Source organism: Callospermophilus lateralis, chromosome 10, assembly GCF_048772815.1.
Source record: "Callospermophilus lateralis isolate mCalLat2 chromosome 10, mCalLat2.hap1, whole genome shotgun sequence".
Lineage (NCBI taxonomy): Eukaryota > Metazoa > Chordata > Mammalia > Rodentia > Sciuridae > Callospermophilus > Callospermophilus lateralis.
The window spans coordinates 2,790,173-2,804,765 of record NC_135314.1 but is presented as its reverse complement, the minus strand read 5'-3'; the positions used below and the strand labels follow the sequence as shown (position 1 = coordinate 2,804,765).

The following is a 14,593-nucleotide window of genomic DNA, read 5'->3' as shown; positions in this document are numbered from 1 at the left end:
TTTGTAACGTGGAATTCTTTGAGGATTTAACTATATTTTACGCAAGTGACAAACACATGGCTTATCTAAAGCAATCTATGTCTCTAAGCTTTCAGTAAGCATGGCTGGTCTTTACTTTCTAAATGCATGACATTTTATAAATTTGCATCGTGTGTGTGTGTGTGTGTGTGTATGTATGTGTGTGTACGTGCTCAGGGATCAAGCATGTGCTCTACCACGGAGCTATACCCAGAGCTTGGGTTAAATTTTCATAGCTTATGTATTCCTGAGGGATAGGGTGGACATGAGAAAATTTAGTCCTTTCACAAATATGTAGCATATTGGTTGAGTCTGAGTCATTCGTGTGAGAAGGTAAGAACTTGTACTATTTGTTTATCCCTCTCATTATTTTATTAAATATGGGGATATATATATAGTAAGAAGTTACAGAAGAGTAAGGTTGCATATGTATAATTACTTCAATTGTACGTGGTCATTATGATTTTTTTAAATCCTAAGCCTTTCACAGATTTAGAAAATCTCAGTTCTTAGGCACTTTGGAGATTTGGCTTTTATGTTATTCACTTTTAAAGCATTTTAAATTAAAAGGAGTTTTCTTGAAGGTATTCTTTATGTATAATTTGCCAGTCTGAAAGCATTTCTGTTTGACAATAGAATACTTGGTAGCAGTGTGTTTTGTGTTTGATAACAAAATTCTCCTTTTATAGATGCAAGTGGTAACAGAATTAAAAACGGAGCAAGATCCAAACTGCTCTGAACCCGATGCAGAAGGAGTGAGCCCTCCTCCTGTAGAGTCGCAGACCCCAATGGACGCAGACAAGCAGGCCATTTACAGGTAGCTCCTGGGCGTGGAGGGGTAGGTTTCCAGAGGACTGAGAGAACACAAACCTGTGAGGTGGAACACCAGAAGTGGTACCTGGGCAAAGTGGGGGGCACCATCCTGATGCTATCACTGCATCAGGAGTGAGATCTTTTCAGTTTAAGATGTCATTTCTTAAAATTAAAAGAGAACATTTTGTACTATAAATCATTTTGGGTAATCTTGCAAAAACAAATCTTCAAGCCCAGATGATTTTTGGTAGTCTGTATATACCATATGTTGTTTATCTGTCTGTCAGTGGATACCTGGGTTGCACCTGTAGTTTGACTGTTATTTTGGGAGATTTTTGTTCTTTTGTGGTGCTTGGGATGGAACCTAGAGCCTTACATGCCAGCCAAGCGCTCTACCACTGAGCACATCCCCAGTTGCTAAACATAGGTGTACAAATACCTGTTCAACTCTATGCTGATGTAAATAGAGTCTTTATTCACAATTGTCAGAAACTATAAACAGCCTAGGAGTTTCTTGGCTGATGAACTGATAGACACACAATGATATATCCATACCATAGAATGTTATTGCAACTGGAAGGAAGGGATATGGGTATGTGAACATCTAAGTCAGTCTAGCTGCAGTGTGCTGAGTGAATGAAGCCTCAGAAGATCACATACTGTATGATTTCATTTGCTTTTATATGGATATAACACTGGTGATGATGACCAGGTCAGTCATCTGGGGGTAGGGGCTGGGCTGAATAAAATTATGTAACAGCCAGGTGTGGAGGATCACAGGGTTGAGTCCAGCCTCAACAACTTAGCAAGACTCTGTCTCAAAAAATAAAAAGGTCTAGGGATGTGGATGTACCTCAGTGGTAGAGCATTCCTGAGTTCAATCCTTAGTATTAAAAAAAGAAAGAAAGAAGTAAATAAGAAGTTTGGAGAAAACATAGAAAGGTATGGGAGTAACCTCCAGTCCAGGATACCTTCTTAAATAAGCACAAACTCACAAGACAAAGCAAAAAAGACTAATAAATTTAATCACCACAAATCAAACCCTGTATGTGAACAAAGATGGCATAATAAATAAGAAAAAGACAAATAGCCGAAAGTAAAAATGACAAAGTAGGGGCTGGGGATGTGGCTCAAGCGGTAGCGCGCTCGCCTGGCATGCGTGCGGCCCAGGTTCGATCCTCAGCACCACATACCAACAAAGATGTTGTGTCCGCCAAATACTGAGAAATGAATATTGAAGAAATTCTCTCTCTCCCTCTCCCTCCCTCCCCACCCCTCTCTCTTTCTCTCTCTCTCCCTCTCCCTCTCCCTCTTTCAAAAAAAAAAAAAAAAAAGACAAAGTAGGCAGATTCCTAAAGGGGTCAGCAGATGATGAATGTGAAAACAGCACAACAGTGAGATTTGTCTTCTGGCTCTTGGGTTTACAAATGAAAAGCTGAGTAGCCAGTGGTGACAGCAGGTCTGGGGCGCTGATGATGCCTTGTCACCCCTAGTGAGCAGGTAATTAGGATACTCCTTTTTGGAAATTAGTTGGCCCTTGAATAACTTCTTTTTATGGTTAATTACTGACTTTTTAAGATTGTAGTTAAAAAAGAAACCAAATATATAACATACAATTCATTTGTTTTTTGTGTGTTGATGCTGGGAATTGGACTCATACCAAGCACATGCTCTACCACTGAGCTTCATCCTAAGCCCCTACAGTTTATTTATCATCTTAATTTTTAAGTGTATGGTTTGGTAGTGTGAAGTATATTTGCATTGTTGGGAAACAGATCTTCAGAAATTTTTCATCTTCCAAATCTGAGACTCTACCCATTAAATAACAAATCATCTTTCCCCTGTCTTTGCTTTCAGTCTGGTGATCACCATTCTCCTTTGTTTTTATGGATTTACTTTGGTAAATAACTTATATAATGCTTGGTAAATAACTTACATAATGATGGTAATAGTAACTTTCACAGTGTTAGTGCAGTTCTATTCTAGGCAGCTTCCTAACAGGTGAATGCAAGTGTACCTTAAGGCTCTCCTACACTGCAGATACTGTTAACTTCAAACAACCTAAATGGTCAACAGGCAAGTGGCCACACTGTTGAGATTTCATATTACAGGTTACCATCTATCATTTAAAGAATAACAAGATTACCATACACTGACATGGATGGTATCTCTTTTAATTTAATTTTAAAATTATTACTATTATTATTACTTTTTTGCAGGACTAGGAATGAAACCCAGGGCCTTGTTCACACTAGACAAGCACTCCACCACTGAGCTACATTCCCAGCCCAGCCCATGGACAGTCTCTTAAGCAACATTGGCTGCATAATTTGTGAGGCTCAGTAAAAAAGAAAACACAGGGCTCCTTGTGTTGGTCATCTTTTTGTCACTGTAATTGTAACACCTGACAAGGACAATTCAGATAGGAAAATTTATTTTGGCTCATAGTTTCAGAGGTTCAGTACATGGTGGGAAAACCTATTATTCTGGACCCAGGTGAGACAGAACATCATGGTGGAAGGTATAGCGGAGGAGCCTTTCTCTCTATTCATGGTGGCCAAGAAGCAGAGAGAGAGACAGACAGACAGACAGATGGCAAGAGGCCACAGGGAAGATGTGCCCTTCCAGGGTATGCCTGCAGTGATCCAGCCATGCCCCAACTACCTGTAGTTACCACCCTGTTAGCCCAGTGAAATCAGAAGGCACTGATCAGGCTACATCTCTCATAATCTCATAGTTCCACCTCGGTAGATTTCTGCGTTAACATAGGAGTTTGGGGGGCACTTTATATCCAAACCACAGCATTCCTTGTTCCAAACTAAGAGTTTTAATCTAGCACTAGCAGGGCATTGAACTAATGGGGCCCTGGGCAGCTGTCCAAACCATATACCCTTGTAGCATTTGTTTGTGTGACAGAATTCAGAGGTCAAAGCAAGTTTCCAGAACCATGTGAGGGTACAGTGTACTCTGAAGAAGGGTACACACCAAAACATCAACACCTTTGGGGAGAGCAAGGAAGGATCACAGTGTCGTATCCCAGAGGGCTACGGTTGATCAGGTGGTCTGAATTTTTTCCAAGAGGTATTTATTCAGTTATTATGTAATTAAAAATAAATACCAGAGATACACACTTTGCACCCATTAGGATGACTATGATTAAAAAGAAAAACAGAAACTAGAAGGTGTTGATGAGAAGGTAGAGAAATTAGAATCCTCTTACGTTGCTGTCATGTATGCGGTGCAGCCGCTTTGGAAAACTTCGGCAATTCCTCAGAATGTTGAACATAGAGTTCCATTTGACCCAGGAATTTCACTCCTGTGCATATACCCAAGAGAAATAACAGTGTATGTTCCCACAAAAACCTGTACATGAATGTTCATGGCAGCATTATCCATAATAGTCAAAAGGAAGAAACAACCAGATGTCCATCAACTGGAAAAACTAAGTGTGGTATCACCTTACAATAGGATACTATTCAGCCGTGAAGGAATGAAGGACCGATACTTGTTACAACATTGGTAAGTCCTTGAAACATGCTAAGTGACAGACACCAGAGACTTCATGAGTCCCTTTATGTGAAATGTCTAGTAAGCATAAAGATAGAAAGTAGGTCTGTGGTGGGCTGAGGTTTGTAGAAATGGAGCGACTGCTAGTGGGCATCAGATTTCTTTTGGGGATGATGATGCTCTAAAATTGTGGTTATGGTTGTCCTACTCTAGAATATACTAAACCCCACTGAATGGTACACTTTAAATAGCAACTTCTGTGGCATGTGGATTAGGCTCCCCAGAGTCACTCTCTGAGGCTGTGCACCCTGAGAGCCCGAGCATTCTTGTGGAGATGGAGAACGTACCTATATTCTTTGTTCTTTTCTCCCCTAGGCATCCACTGTTTCCATTATTAGCTTTGTTGTTTGAAAAATGTGAGCAGTCCACACAGGGCTCAGAAGGCACAACTTCTGCCAGTTTTGATGTGGACATTGAGAACTTCGTCAGAAAGCAAGAGAAGGAAGGGAAACCCTTCTTTTGTGAAGATCCAGAAACTGACAACTTAGTAAGTAAAGTGACTGCTTTTTTAAAATTTATTTTTAATAATTTAAAATCAGATCATGAAATTTTAAACTTCTCATTATAGCTTTAAGCTGCTTGTGGTTCTGCTAAAGGGGAGAATAGTGTAACTGTGAAGTAGCTTGTCTTCCAGTGTGTGTAACTTGAATGTCCCCAGGTCTTCCCCTCTAGTTACATTTCCTTTAACAAGCCAGTGAAGCAATCCCTGCCTCTGTCCTAAATGCCTGGGGGCCAGTTCTCTCCTGAAGGTCTAAAGGCTCCCCAGAGCTAGGGTGTTCCCTGACATGTCTGTGCCCAACTTCTACTCTTGGCATACTCCTAATCATGGATACAGGACTTGGACTATATCCTTTTTTTTTTTTTTTTTAAGAAAGAGGGAGAGAGGCAGAGGGAGGGAGAGAGGCAGAGAGAGAGAGAGAGAGAGAGAGAGAGAGAGAGAATTTTAATATTTAGTTTTTTAGTTATTGGTGGACACAACATCTTTGTTTGTGTGTGGTGCTGAGGATCGAACCTGGGCCGCACGTATGCCAGGCGAGCGCGCTACCGCTTGAGCCACATCCCCAGCCCTGGACTATATCCTTAAGACAACTTTGAGTCTTGAGGCTCATGCCAACTTCCTCCTGTTTTCAGGGCTCCAAAATCCAGGGATTTCCGAACTCTGTAGAGGAAGTGAAGAAGTTCTTGTGGCTAATGTCCCTGGTGCACCCACAGCCAGCCATCCCTTACAGGACTTGGGTGGTACTGGCAGTCTTTGTTAGGCTCTTGCTCCCTTGGCCTTCTCACCTTAGCATGCTACTTGTTTTCATCCCTCCCAGATTCAGATTGACATGGATCCGGCATCAGGGTACCATTGCTGGGTCACAAATGCCTTCTAGGACCTGTATCAAACCTTAGTCAGGCTCTGAGCATAGAAGGGTCTTTGGAAAACTGCTTCTTTCCTAGGTAAATTGCCCATTCATAGCTTTCCTAAGGTTTTCATTGTGTGTTTCCTCTTTACCACCTCATAGATTCTGTAAGTGGTCAGGCTTTGACCTTTGACCCTGCCTGCTCAACTCTGAAAGGAGACACATGCCCTTTTGGGTAAGGGTCGCAGCTCTCTCTGCTCCTGGGACTGGGATGCAGTCATCTCTCTGGCCTGGCTCAGTGAGTGGGGAGTGGGCATCCTCCACACCCCCCTGGCTGCAGGGAACACAGTCCTCCCACCCTGTCTTTAGCACTGGCAGAGCTTGTTGCTTGGTAATTACTGGTATTAGTTGATTGATTCTTTTGTTCCATGAATATGTATGAATTATTTTATGTTAGCTTAGCACTGAACTTTGGAGTTGTTGATTCACAGGCATATAGTACTAATGAAAACAGATTCATTATTGGCATTAATGATCTATTGTTTTGGGGCAGATTACCTCAAAACTTAGTGACTTCATATAAAACTACAAAACTCTTGGAAAAGTCACAAGAGGAAATCTTTGGGATTTAGGGATAGGAAAGCGTTCTTAGACTTGACCCCAGAAATATGATCCAGAAAAGATGGAATTAGTTGATAAGTCTAACTTCATCAAAATTAAAAACTGCTGCTGGGTGTGGTGGCACATGCCTGTAATCCCAGTGACTCAGGAGGCTGAGGCAAGAGGATTGCAAGTTCAAGCCCAGCCTTAGTAACTTAGCAAGACCTTAAGCAACTTTGTGAGACCCTGTCCTAAAATTGAAAAATAAGAAAGAAAAAGGGCTGGGGATGTGGCTCAATGGTAAAGTGCCCCTGGGTTCAATCCCTAGTACCAAAAAAAGAAAAAGAAAAAGAAAAAATTTAAACCACCTATATAGATTTGTCCCTACTTATAGAAATAGAGTGAGGGTAAGAAACCTCCTAGGCCACAGAGTGATCTGGTGGCTGGTGAGACAGCCCAGCCATCTTCAGGCAGAGCTTCACTGCCAGCACAGCCTTACCAGCGCCGGTCCAGGGCTCCCCTGTCCCTATACACCAGGATGGCCAAAGCCCAGGTTAGCAGTGCTGTGGCAGTCACCTCTTTGATTTCTGACATCATTTCACTTCTCTTGCTGTCACTGAAGAGGTTTCTGATAACTAGGAACCAAATATGTATGATAATGATGACTATACTAGTACCTTTTTCTTATATAAGTCTTCATTTTCTCTGTTTCTAGATGGTGAAAGCAATCCAAGTCTTGCGTATTCATCTTCTTGAGCTGGAAAAAGTTAACGAACTCTGCAAAGATTTCTGTAGTCGGTACATTGCTTGTTTGAAGACGAAAATGAACAGTGAGACTCTGTTGAGTGGAGAGCCTGGAAGTCCATACTCGCCCGTGCAATCCCAGGTACCTGCCTTTGGGGGGTTATTGTGCCTTTGGCATCAACCCCAGATCACCAACCCTTTCAGAATTGCTGGGGCTGTCTCCATGACTGTCTTGCTTGAAGGACCTTCTAGGTCTCTGAAGCTGGCTTATTTTAGGAGTAAATTCAGGCCAGAGAAAATCTTTCTGGACTTCATGTAGGGAATGGGTGAGTCCTCAGTCTGCATTCTGGTTCCCGCCGACCCCACTCCATGTTTATGGAGAGTAGAGTACCATTCATTCCTTTTTTTTTATTGGGGAAAAACACACAGTATTTTTTTATAAGTTATAAATGGAAACAATGCCTGTATTTTGCTATATTTTGTTTATGTGTTTTTATGTGGTGCTAAGGATTGAACCCAGTGCCTCACGTGTGCTAGGCAAGCTCTCTACCACTGAGCCACAACCCTAGCCCAACGCATTCTTTTTTGGGGGGTGGGAATAACTGGAAATTGAACTCAGGGGCATTCGACCACTGAGTCATATCCCTAGCCCTATTTTGAATTAGTGACAGGGTCTCACTGAGTTGCTTAGCACCTTGCTTTTGCTGAGGCTGGCTTTAAACTCACAACCCTCCTGTCTCAGCTTCCCTAGCCGCTGGGATTATAGGCATGTACCCACTGCACCTGGCAAAAAAATTTGAATTTTTAAAAATTGAATAATATATACATAAATTTTACCATCTTAACCATGTTTTTTAATTGCAACCATTTTAAAATGCACATTGTAGTGGTTTAGTTCATTCCATTGTTATGCATCCCTCAGCACCATCCACCTCCAGAACTTCCTCTGAGCTCTGTCCTCAGGAAACCTATCCCTCGTTCTCCTTCCTAGCCCTGGCACCCACCAGCCCACACTTTGTCTCCACGACTTAGACTTCTCTGGGGACCTTGTATCAGTAGAATCATGTAGTATTTTGTCCTTTGTGCCTGGCTCGTTCACTGGGTACAGTGCTCTGAAGGTCTGTGTGTGATGAAGCAGTGTTCTATTTCAGCCATTCTAATGACGTGTAGTGGTAATCCATTGGGGTTTTTATTTTGTGTCCCTGCTGACTAACAGTGTTGATCTGTGTATGTCCACCACCTGTTTATCAGCTCTGGTGAAAAGGTCTGTTCGTGTCTTTTGCCTGTTTTCTAATTTGATTTTCTTTAAACTGCTGTGTTTTGAGAGTCCGGCCCTATTCTAGATACTAGTCCTTTTTTGGATATAGAGTTTGCAAATATATTTTCCAAATTTGTAGCTAAGTGTCCTCTTAACATCCTCTTAATATGTCTTTTGTAGAGCAAACATTTTTAATTTTGATGAAGTTTAATTTTTCAGTACTTCCTTGTATGGATTGTGCTTTGGGTATCAAGTCTAAGAACTCTGCCTACCTTTAGATCCCAAAGATGTTGTCTTTCTTTCTTTTTTTATCTCTGAATGTTTTGTAGTCTTTTTTACATTTTACATTTTACATTTAAGTTCACTATCAGTTTTGAGTTAGCTTGTGCAGAAAGTGGGAGATTTAATTGAGGTTTTTTTGTCGATGATGTTTGTCGGCACCAGGACCTTTGGTTGTAAAGCTTTCCTACTTCCACTACATTGCTTTCTGCACCTGTGTCAACATCAGGTGGGCATGTTGGGGGCCTGTCTCCTGTGTTTTCTGTTCTGCTCCATTGATCTGTGTGTCAACCACTATATAGTTTTGATTGCCATATCATATGATGAATCTCCAACTTGAGTAGATAGTTTCCTTCCACTTCAATGCTTCTTCTCAAGATTGTTTTAGTTGTTCTGGTTCCTTTGCCTTTTCATATAAATTTTAGAATGACTTTGTCTAGGTCCATTTTTTAAAAATCTTATTGGGATTTTGATAGGAATTTCATCAAATCTGTATATTGATTTGGGAAGAATTGACAGCTTTACTATATTGAGTCCTCCAACCCACACATATGGTTATGTCTCTCCATTTATTTTTCATCTTCTATGGTTTTTTTCCCACCAGTTTTCAAATACAGGTCCTGTGCGTGTGCTTTTAGAGTTAGGCCTAAGTGTAACCATTTTTTGAGTGATTGTGAATAGATTATTTTTTTAGTTTTTGTTTCCATGTATTCATTGCTGGTCTACAGAAATACAGTTGATTTCTGTATGTTTATTGTATGTGCTGTGACCTTGCTGAACTCATTTATTAGTTCTAGGAGCTTTGCTTTTGTGGGCTATTTGGATTTTCTACCTGTTGAGCAAGTGGCACACCAGCGGGGACAGTGCTGTTTGCCTCCTTTCTGACCCCCTGCCTTTTACTTCCTGTTCTTGTGTCACTGCATTGACTGGACCATCCAGCGTCATCTTTGAGAGTATGGAGAGCAGACTCCCCAGCCTTTCTCCAGCCTTAGGGAACCTGTCAGTCAGTACCTTGCTCATATTGGTTGAGGTATTTAAAGATGCTCTTACCTGTTGGAGGACACTCCTCTCTGAGAGTTGTTTGGCTTTTGTGGGGGACGGAATTCAGGGGAACTCGACCACTGAGCCACATCCCCAGTCCTATTTTATATTTTATTTAGAGACAGGGTCTCACTGAGTTCCTTAGTGCCTCGCTGTGCTCAGGCTGTCTTTGAACTCACGATCCTCCTGCCTCCCAAGCTGCTGGGATTTCAGGCCTGCACCACTATGCCTGGCTGTTTTGGTTTTTTTTTTCTTTCCCCAGTACTGGGGATTGAATCTAGGAGTGCTTAACCACTGAGCCACTTTCCCAGCCCTATTTTTTATTTTGAGACAGGGTCTTGCTAAGTTTCTTAAGGCCTCACTAAGTTACTGAGGATGTCTCCAACTTGTGATCCTCCTGCCTCAATCTCCTAAGTTGCTGGAATTACGGGAATGTGCCACCTTCCCTGACATTCTGAGAGTTTTTATTAGGTTGAACTTTTTCAGATGCTTTCTCTGTATCAGTTGGTATGGTCGTGTGATTTTCCTTATTGGTCTTGTTGGGAGATTACATGGGTTGGTTTTTCTAATATTGAACAAGTCTTGCACTCTTGGAATAAATTCCATTGGCTGTGGCACATAATTATATATATTCCTCAATTGTGTTTGCTAGTATTTTGTAAAGCATTTTTGTGTCTATTCATAAGGGATTATGGTGTGAGTTTTGTTTCTGTAGTTTCTTTGGCTTTGGTATCAGGAAAATACAGGATTCATAAAGTGTTTGTGGCTCTTGTTTTCTGGGAGATTATAGAAGAGGTGTGGATTTTTCTTTAGATATTTGATAGATAGAAGTCCTTATTGAAAATGCACAAACCTCTAGAATTCTTTTCTGGGAGATTTAAATTACAAGTTTAGTTTCCTTAATAGGTGCAGGGCTGCTCAGAAGGTTCCATCCATGCTGCGTGAGCTGTGGTGGCTGAGCTTTGGGCTGCCGGTCTGCCTCCCTTGCACCAGGCTTAGGTGTGAGGCTGTGTTCACTTCTTCTGACCTCTGGCATCTGCAGGATTGTAGCTATCCCATCGTTGGGAATCTGGGTCTCCCCTCCCTTTCCCCCACCCCCTTTTCTCCTTCTCCCTCTCTTTTTGTGTCTTACTAGAGGTTTGCTTGCTCTTTTTAATAAGCAAGCATTTCATTTCTTTTATTTCTTCTTTTTTTTTTTTTTTGGTGGAGGTGGGTGTCATAATGGCAAAAGGTGCAACTTACGCAGTCAAGGAGAGAGATGAAGAATGCCTATGTGCTTCTGCCTTTGTCAATGCTCTATTCACTCAAATCACTCAATACAATTTCATTCTATAGGTTCTTAATCAAGAAAATGACAATCCTTAACTCTGGGCATGGCAATAGACATAACCAATTCACAGCAAACAATTCTAGATTAATTCCAAGCACTGCAAACACACTTCATCATGACAGGCTCATGACAGGCATTCCCTCTGCATGCTAAGCTCAAGTGTCAGATCAAAGGTCTCAAGTCTTAGGCTCTGAGACCAGCAGATGCACAGTCAGACCATGGTGACCAGGTCAGGCTTCTCCTGGGATGGAGCCAACGGCTGATTAAGGAGAGGGTTGTGGGGAGAAGTTGTGTTCTCACAGGGTCAATATGTGGCTGTAGAGTTTGAGAGTGGTGAGGAAGATGCCGAGGATCAGGCAGATGAGAAGATTTGGGATATCAGTCCAGGTCCTTATCAGGCTCTCAGGCTTGTGTGAATGTCTGTTCATCTGCTCCATCACTTATACTAAATTTGGGGGCTTTTGACCACCTTTCAGTCCCTGTGAGCTGCCACTCGGTTCTCAGTGAGGTCATTTACCCTGGGGTTAAAGCATCTGGTCTGGTGGTCCCCACCCTGATTTTCTTGCCTTTCCCCTTTATGGGGAGAGGTCAACATGCCAGAAACTTCACTCTGAGTTTGTCAGGGTGAGGAGAAGTGACTTGTTTGTGCCTGAGGGCCACAATGGAGGGCTCCACTAGGTGGTGAGACTGCAGGTTAAGACTGCATCCTTACAGTGGGGGTGTGCCAGGGATTGAACTCAGGAGCACTCACCACTGAGCCACATCTCCAGCCCTATTTTGTGTTTTATTTAGAGATAGGATCTCACTGAGTTGCTTAGTGCCTCATTGTTGCTGAGGCTGGCCTTGAAATCTCGATCCTCCTGCCTCAGCCTCCTGAGCCTCTGGGATTACAGGTGTGTGCTATCTTGCCTGGTGGGAGCTTGGGTTATTGATTTTTTTTTTTAAATATTTATTTGTTAGTTGTAGTTGGACACAATACCTTTATTTATTTTTAAGTGATGCTGAGGATTGAACCCAGGGCCTTACACGTGCTAGACAAGTGCTCTACCGCTGAGCCACAACCCCAGCCCTTGTTTTTGTTTTAGTTTTTTAGGTGGATACAATATTTTTTTTTTTTTTTTTAATTTTCATGTGGTGCTGAGGATTGAACCCAGGGCCTTGCACATGCTAGGCAAGCACTCTACCACTGAGCCACAACCCCAGCCCTAGGTTATTGATTTGGATGGCTTAACTTCTGTTATGACCAAATTAATGTGTCTAACTTTTAAGTGTACCTACCAGTTGCTTCCAGTCACCTCTAAGCCCATGGTATGATCTGATGTGTACGTCCTGTCCAAGAGGCTTTAGTTTTGGAGAACTCAGTTATCTTAGCAAGATCTAAGGAAAAAGGTGTGTGAATAGGTAGCAGGGTTTTCCTGGTCCCTCCTGGGCTTTAGGGAATGTAGATAAAGGTGATCTTTTGGAAAGCACATTGCTACCTAACATCTCAGCCTCGGTCTTGTGTCGAGCAGTCAGCCTTGCTGCTCTTGGTTTCTGTCTGTGAAAGCCTTGGCATCTGACTTGGCATCTGACCTTTCCTGACATGTCATCATGCTGCTTGCTTTGAGGTTTCCACAGGGGTTCCCGTTTTCTAATAATTCCCACGACATGTGTGTTCTGATTTCAGCAGATTCAAAGTGCCATCACAGGCACACTCAGCCCACAGGGGATTGTGGTTCCTGCCTCCGCCCTGCAACAGGGAAATGTGACCATGGCGACAGTGGCAGGTAGGGCCGTGGCAAAGCAGGTGCTTTCTACACGAGCTTGTGCAGAAAACAGGTCTATTGTATTAGAATGAGTATATAATTTTTAAATGTTTAATTTTGTTCTTGATTTCACAGTATTTTAACTAATGTTGGTTCCTGATTTGGTAGTGTTAGAATATAGAGCTTCTTGAATGCCTATTTCTTGTTAATTCTCCACAAATACATTATGCAAAATGTGCCTTGGAAAGGAAAAAGGTTTTATATCAGAGTTGGAAATATAAGGAAAAACCAACTATGATTTCCGGATAACATAGTTTTTAATTGTGCTTGTAGCAGCACCTGGAAAATCCTAAGTTATAGCATGAATTGATGACAGTCAAGTGAAAATTTAGCCTTGATCTCAGTATTATTTGTATAACAAAAGCATTACAGGAGGGTGCAGATTCCAGTGTTCCTTGGTATGTGTAGAATATTAGAAAAACAAAACATCATGAACATGAAAAGGGCATATAGAAAGAGAGAGCATTGTACTCACAATGGTGTTGTGAAAAACTTCACAACGCCATTGGTGGGAACCTCCGGAGCAGAGCTAGGATGAAAATGTATTATCGGCACCTTTGGCCAAGTCCTTAATACGTGCAATTATAGGAGAAAGCAGAAAGCCATGGCCACCCGGCAGAGGGAAAGGGTGCCTAGCTGTTCGTCGGCTAGTGCTTCCCGACACTGCAGGACCCAAGGCACCTGAGCGTGGCCTGTCAGTGAACTTGGGTGATCATGTATAGTGACAAGTCAACTTGCAAAGTATTTTTGACTGTTTGAAATGATTACAACCTCCTCAAACTAAAGATTTTATTCCATAAGTTATATTCCATAAGCATATCAATAAAAATGTTTTAAATCTCTAAGACTTGAAAGTAGTTTAACTTTTAAATTTTCTTCTCCCTTTTGAGGAGGCACAGTGTACCAGCCTGTCACAGTCGTGACTCCACAAGGCCAAGTGGTCACACAGGCCTTGTCACCTGGGACAATTAGGATCCAGAACTCCCAGGTATGTCTGCCCTCCTCTGGAGGGTTTGTGGGTAGGTGCTGCCCTATGTGCCGCATGGTACAGCAGGCTGCGCTGGCCCTTCTGGGTGAGCATCATCCTCCTGGAGCCCTCTCTAGTTGGTCTGCACATCAGTGTTTCTTTTCATTCCTCATCTCCCTCAGAGGAAAATTTGCAGAACTCAGGAGAGTCCAGAGAAGCAAGAAAGTCATTCATGACCCCAGAAGCAGCCCGTGGCCCCGTGCTGAGGCAGGCTTGTGTGCAGGTTTACTTTGCATATCTATCTGGGGTCCGAGGCCCAGCAGGTGCAGAAGAGGTGGGCAAGGTTTTCACCCCTGCAGGGCGCGGCCTACACCTCCAGCAGGGGACCTCCAGTAGAGGCTGCTCGTGTGGTCCCAAGCACAGGAGTTCTTCAGGCCTCTCTGTTGTACATCTTCAGTGTGTCTGATGAGAGATGGAGGGGTCTTCTCGGGTGGCTCTCAACCCCTCCTCTCCCAGGGCTCCTGCCTTCGGGTGTTCAGCTCCCAGAACACTGAAGGTGACTGTGCAAGCAATGGGGTCAGAGCAGAGATGACTCTGACATAGTGTGACCTTGAGTCATGCTGCCTTTTCCTGTGCCTTTGTGGTAAAGTAAGGAGTTTAGATCTACTAGGCTGAAGTATCCCTTTAAATTCTGCCGATGCATACACATTTTTTACTTTGATCAAGTTAGGTAATCAGAAAGACCAAGTTTAATTTACAGTTCTTATTTTAAGAGCATTGATTCTTTCTTTGTGTTAGATCTTTGTGACCTGCATGGACATTTTC

The 14,593-nt window shown here is 42.5% G+C and overlaps 1 protein-coding gene across 6 annotated transcripts in view; it reads left to right on the top strand.

Annotated features, from left to right (window-relative positions):
• Nucleotides 1-14,593, top strand: part of Pknox1 (PBX/knotted 1 homeobox 1) — a 57,285-nt gene that overhangs the window by 26,056 nt on the left and 16,636 nt on the right. For 5 of the 6 annotated variants that reach the window (XM_076868370.1, XM_076868367.1, XM_076868368.1 and 2 more), the window contains 5 exons: nucleotides 708-835; nucleotides 4,714-4,885; nucleotides 7,060-7,230; nucleotides 12,663-12,762; nucleotides 13,692-13,789. In XM_076868370.1, coding sequence (XP_076724485.1) covers nucleotides 708-835; nucleotides 4,714-4,885; nucleotides 7,060-7,230; nucleotides 12,663-12,762; nucleotides 13,692-13,789 — 669 coding nt within the window. The remainder of the gene's footprint in view (nucleotides 1-707; nucleotides 836-4,713; nucleotides 4,886-7,059; nucleotides 7,231-12,662; nucleotides 12,763-13,691; nucleotides 13,790-14,593) is intronic. The other variant, XM_076868371.1, reaches the window with a different exon arrangement.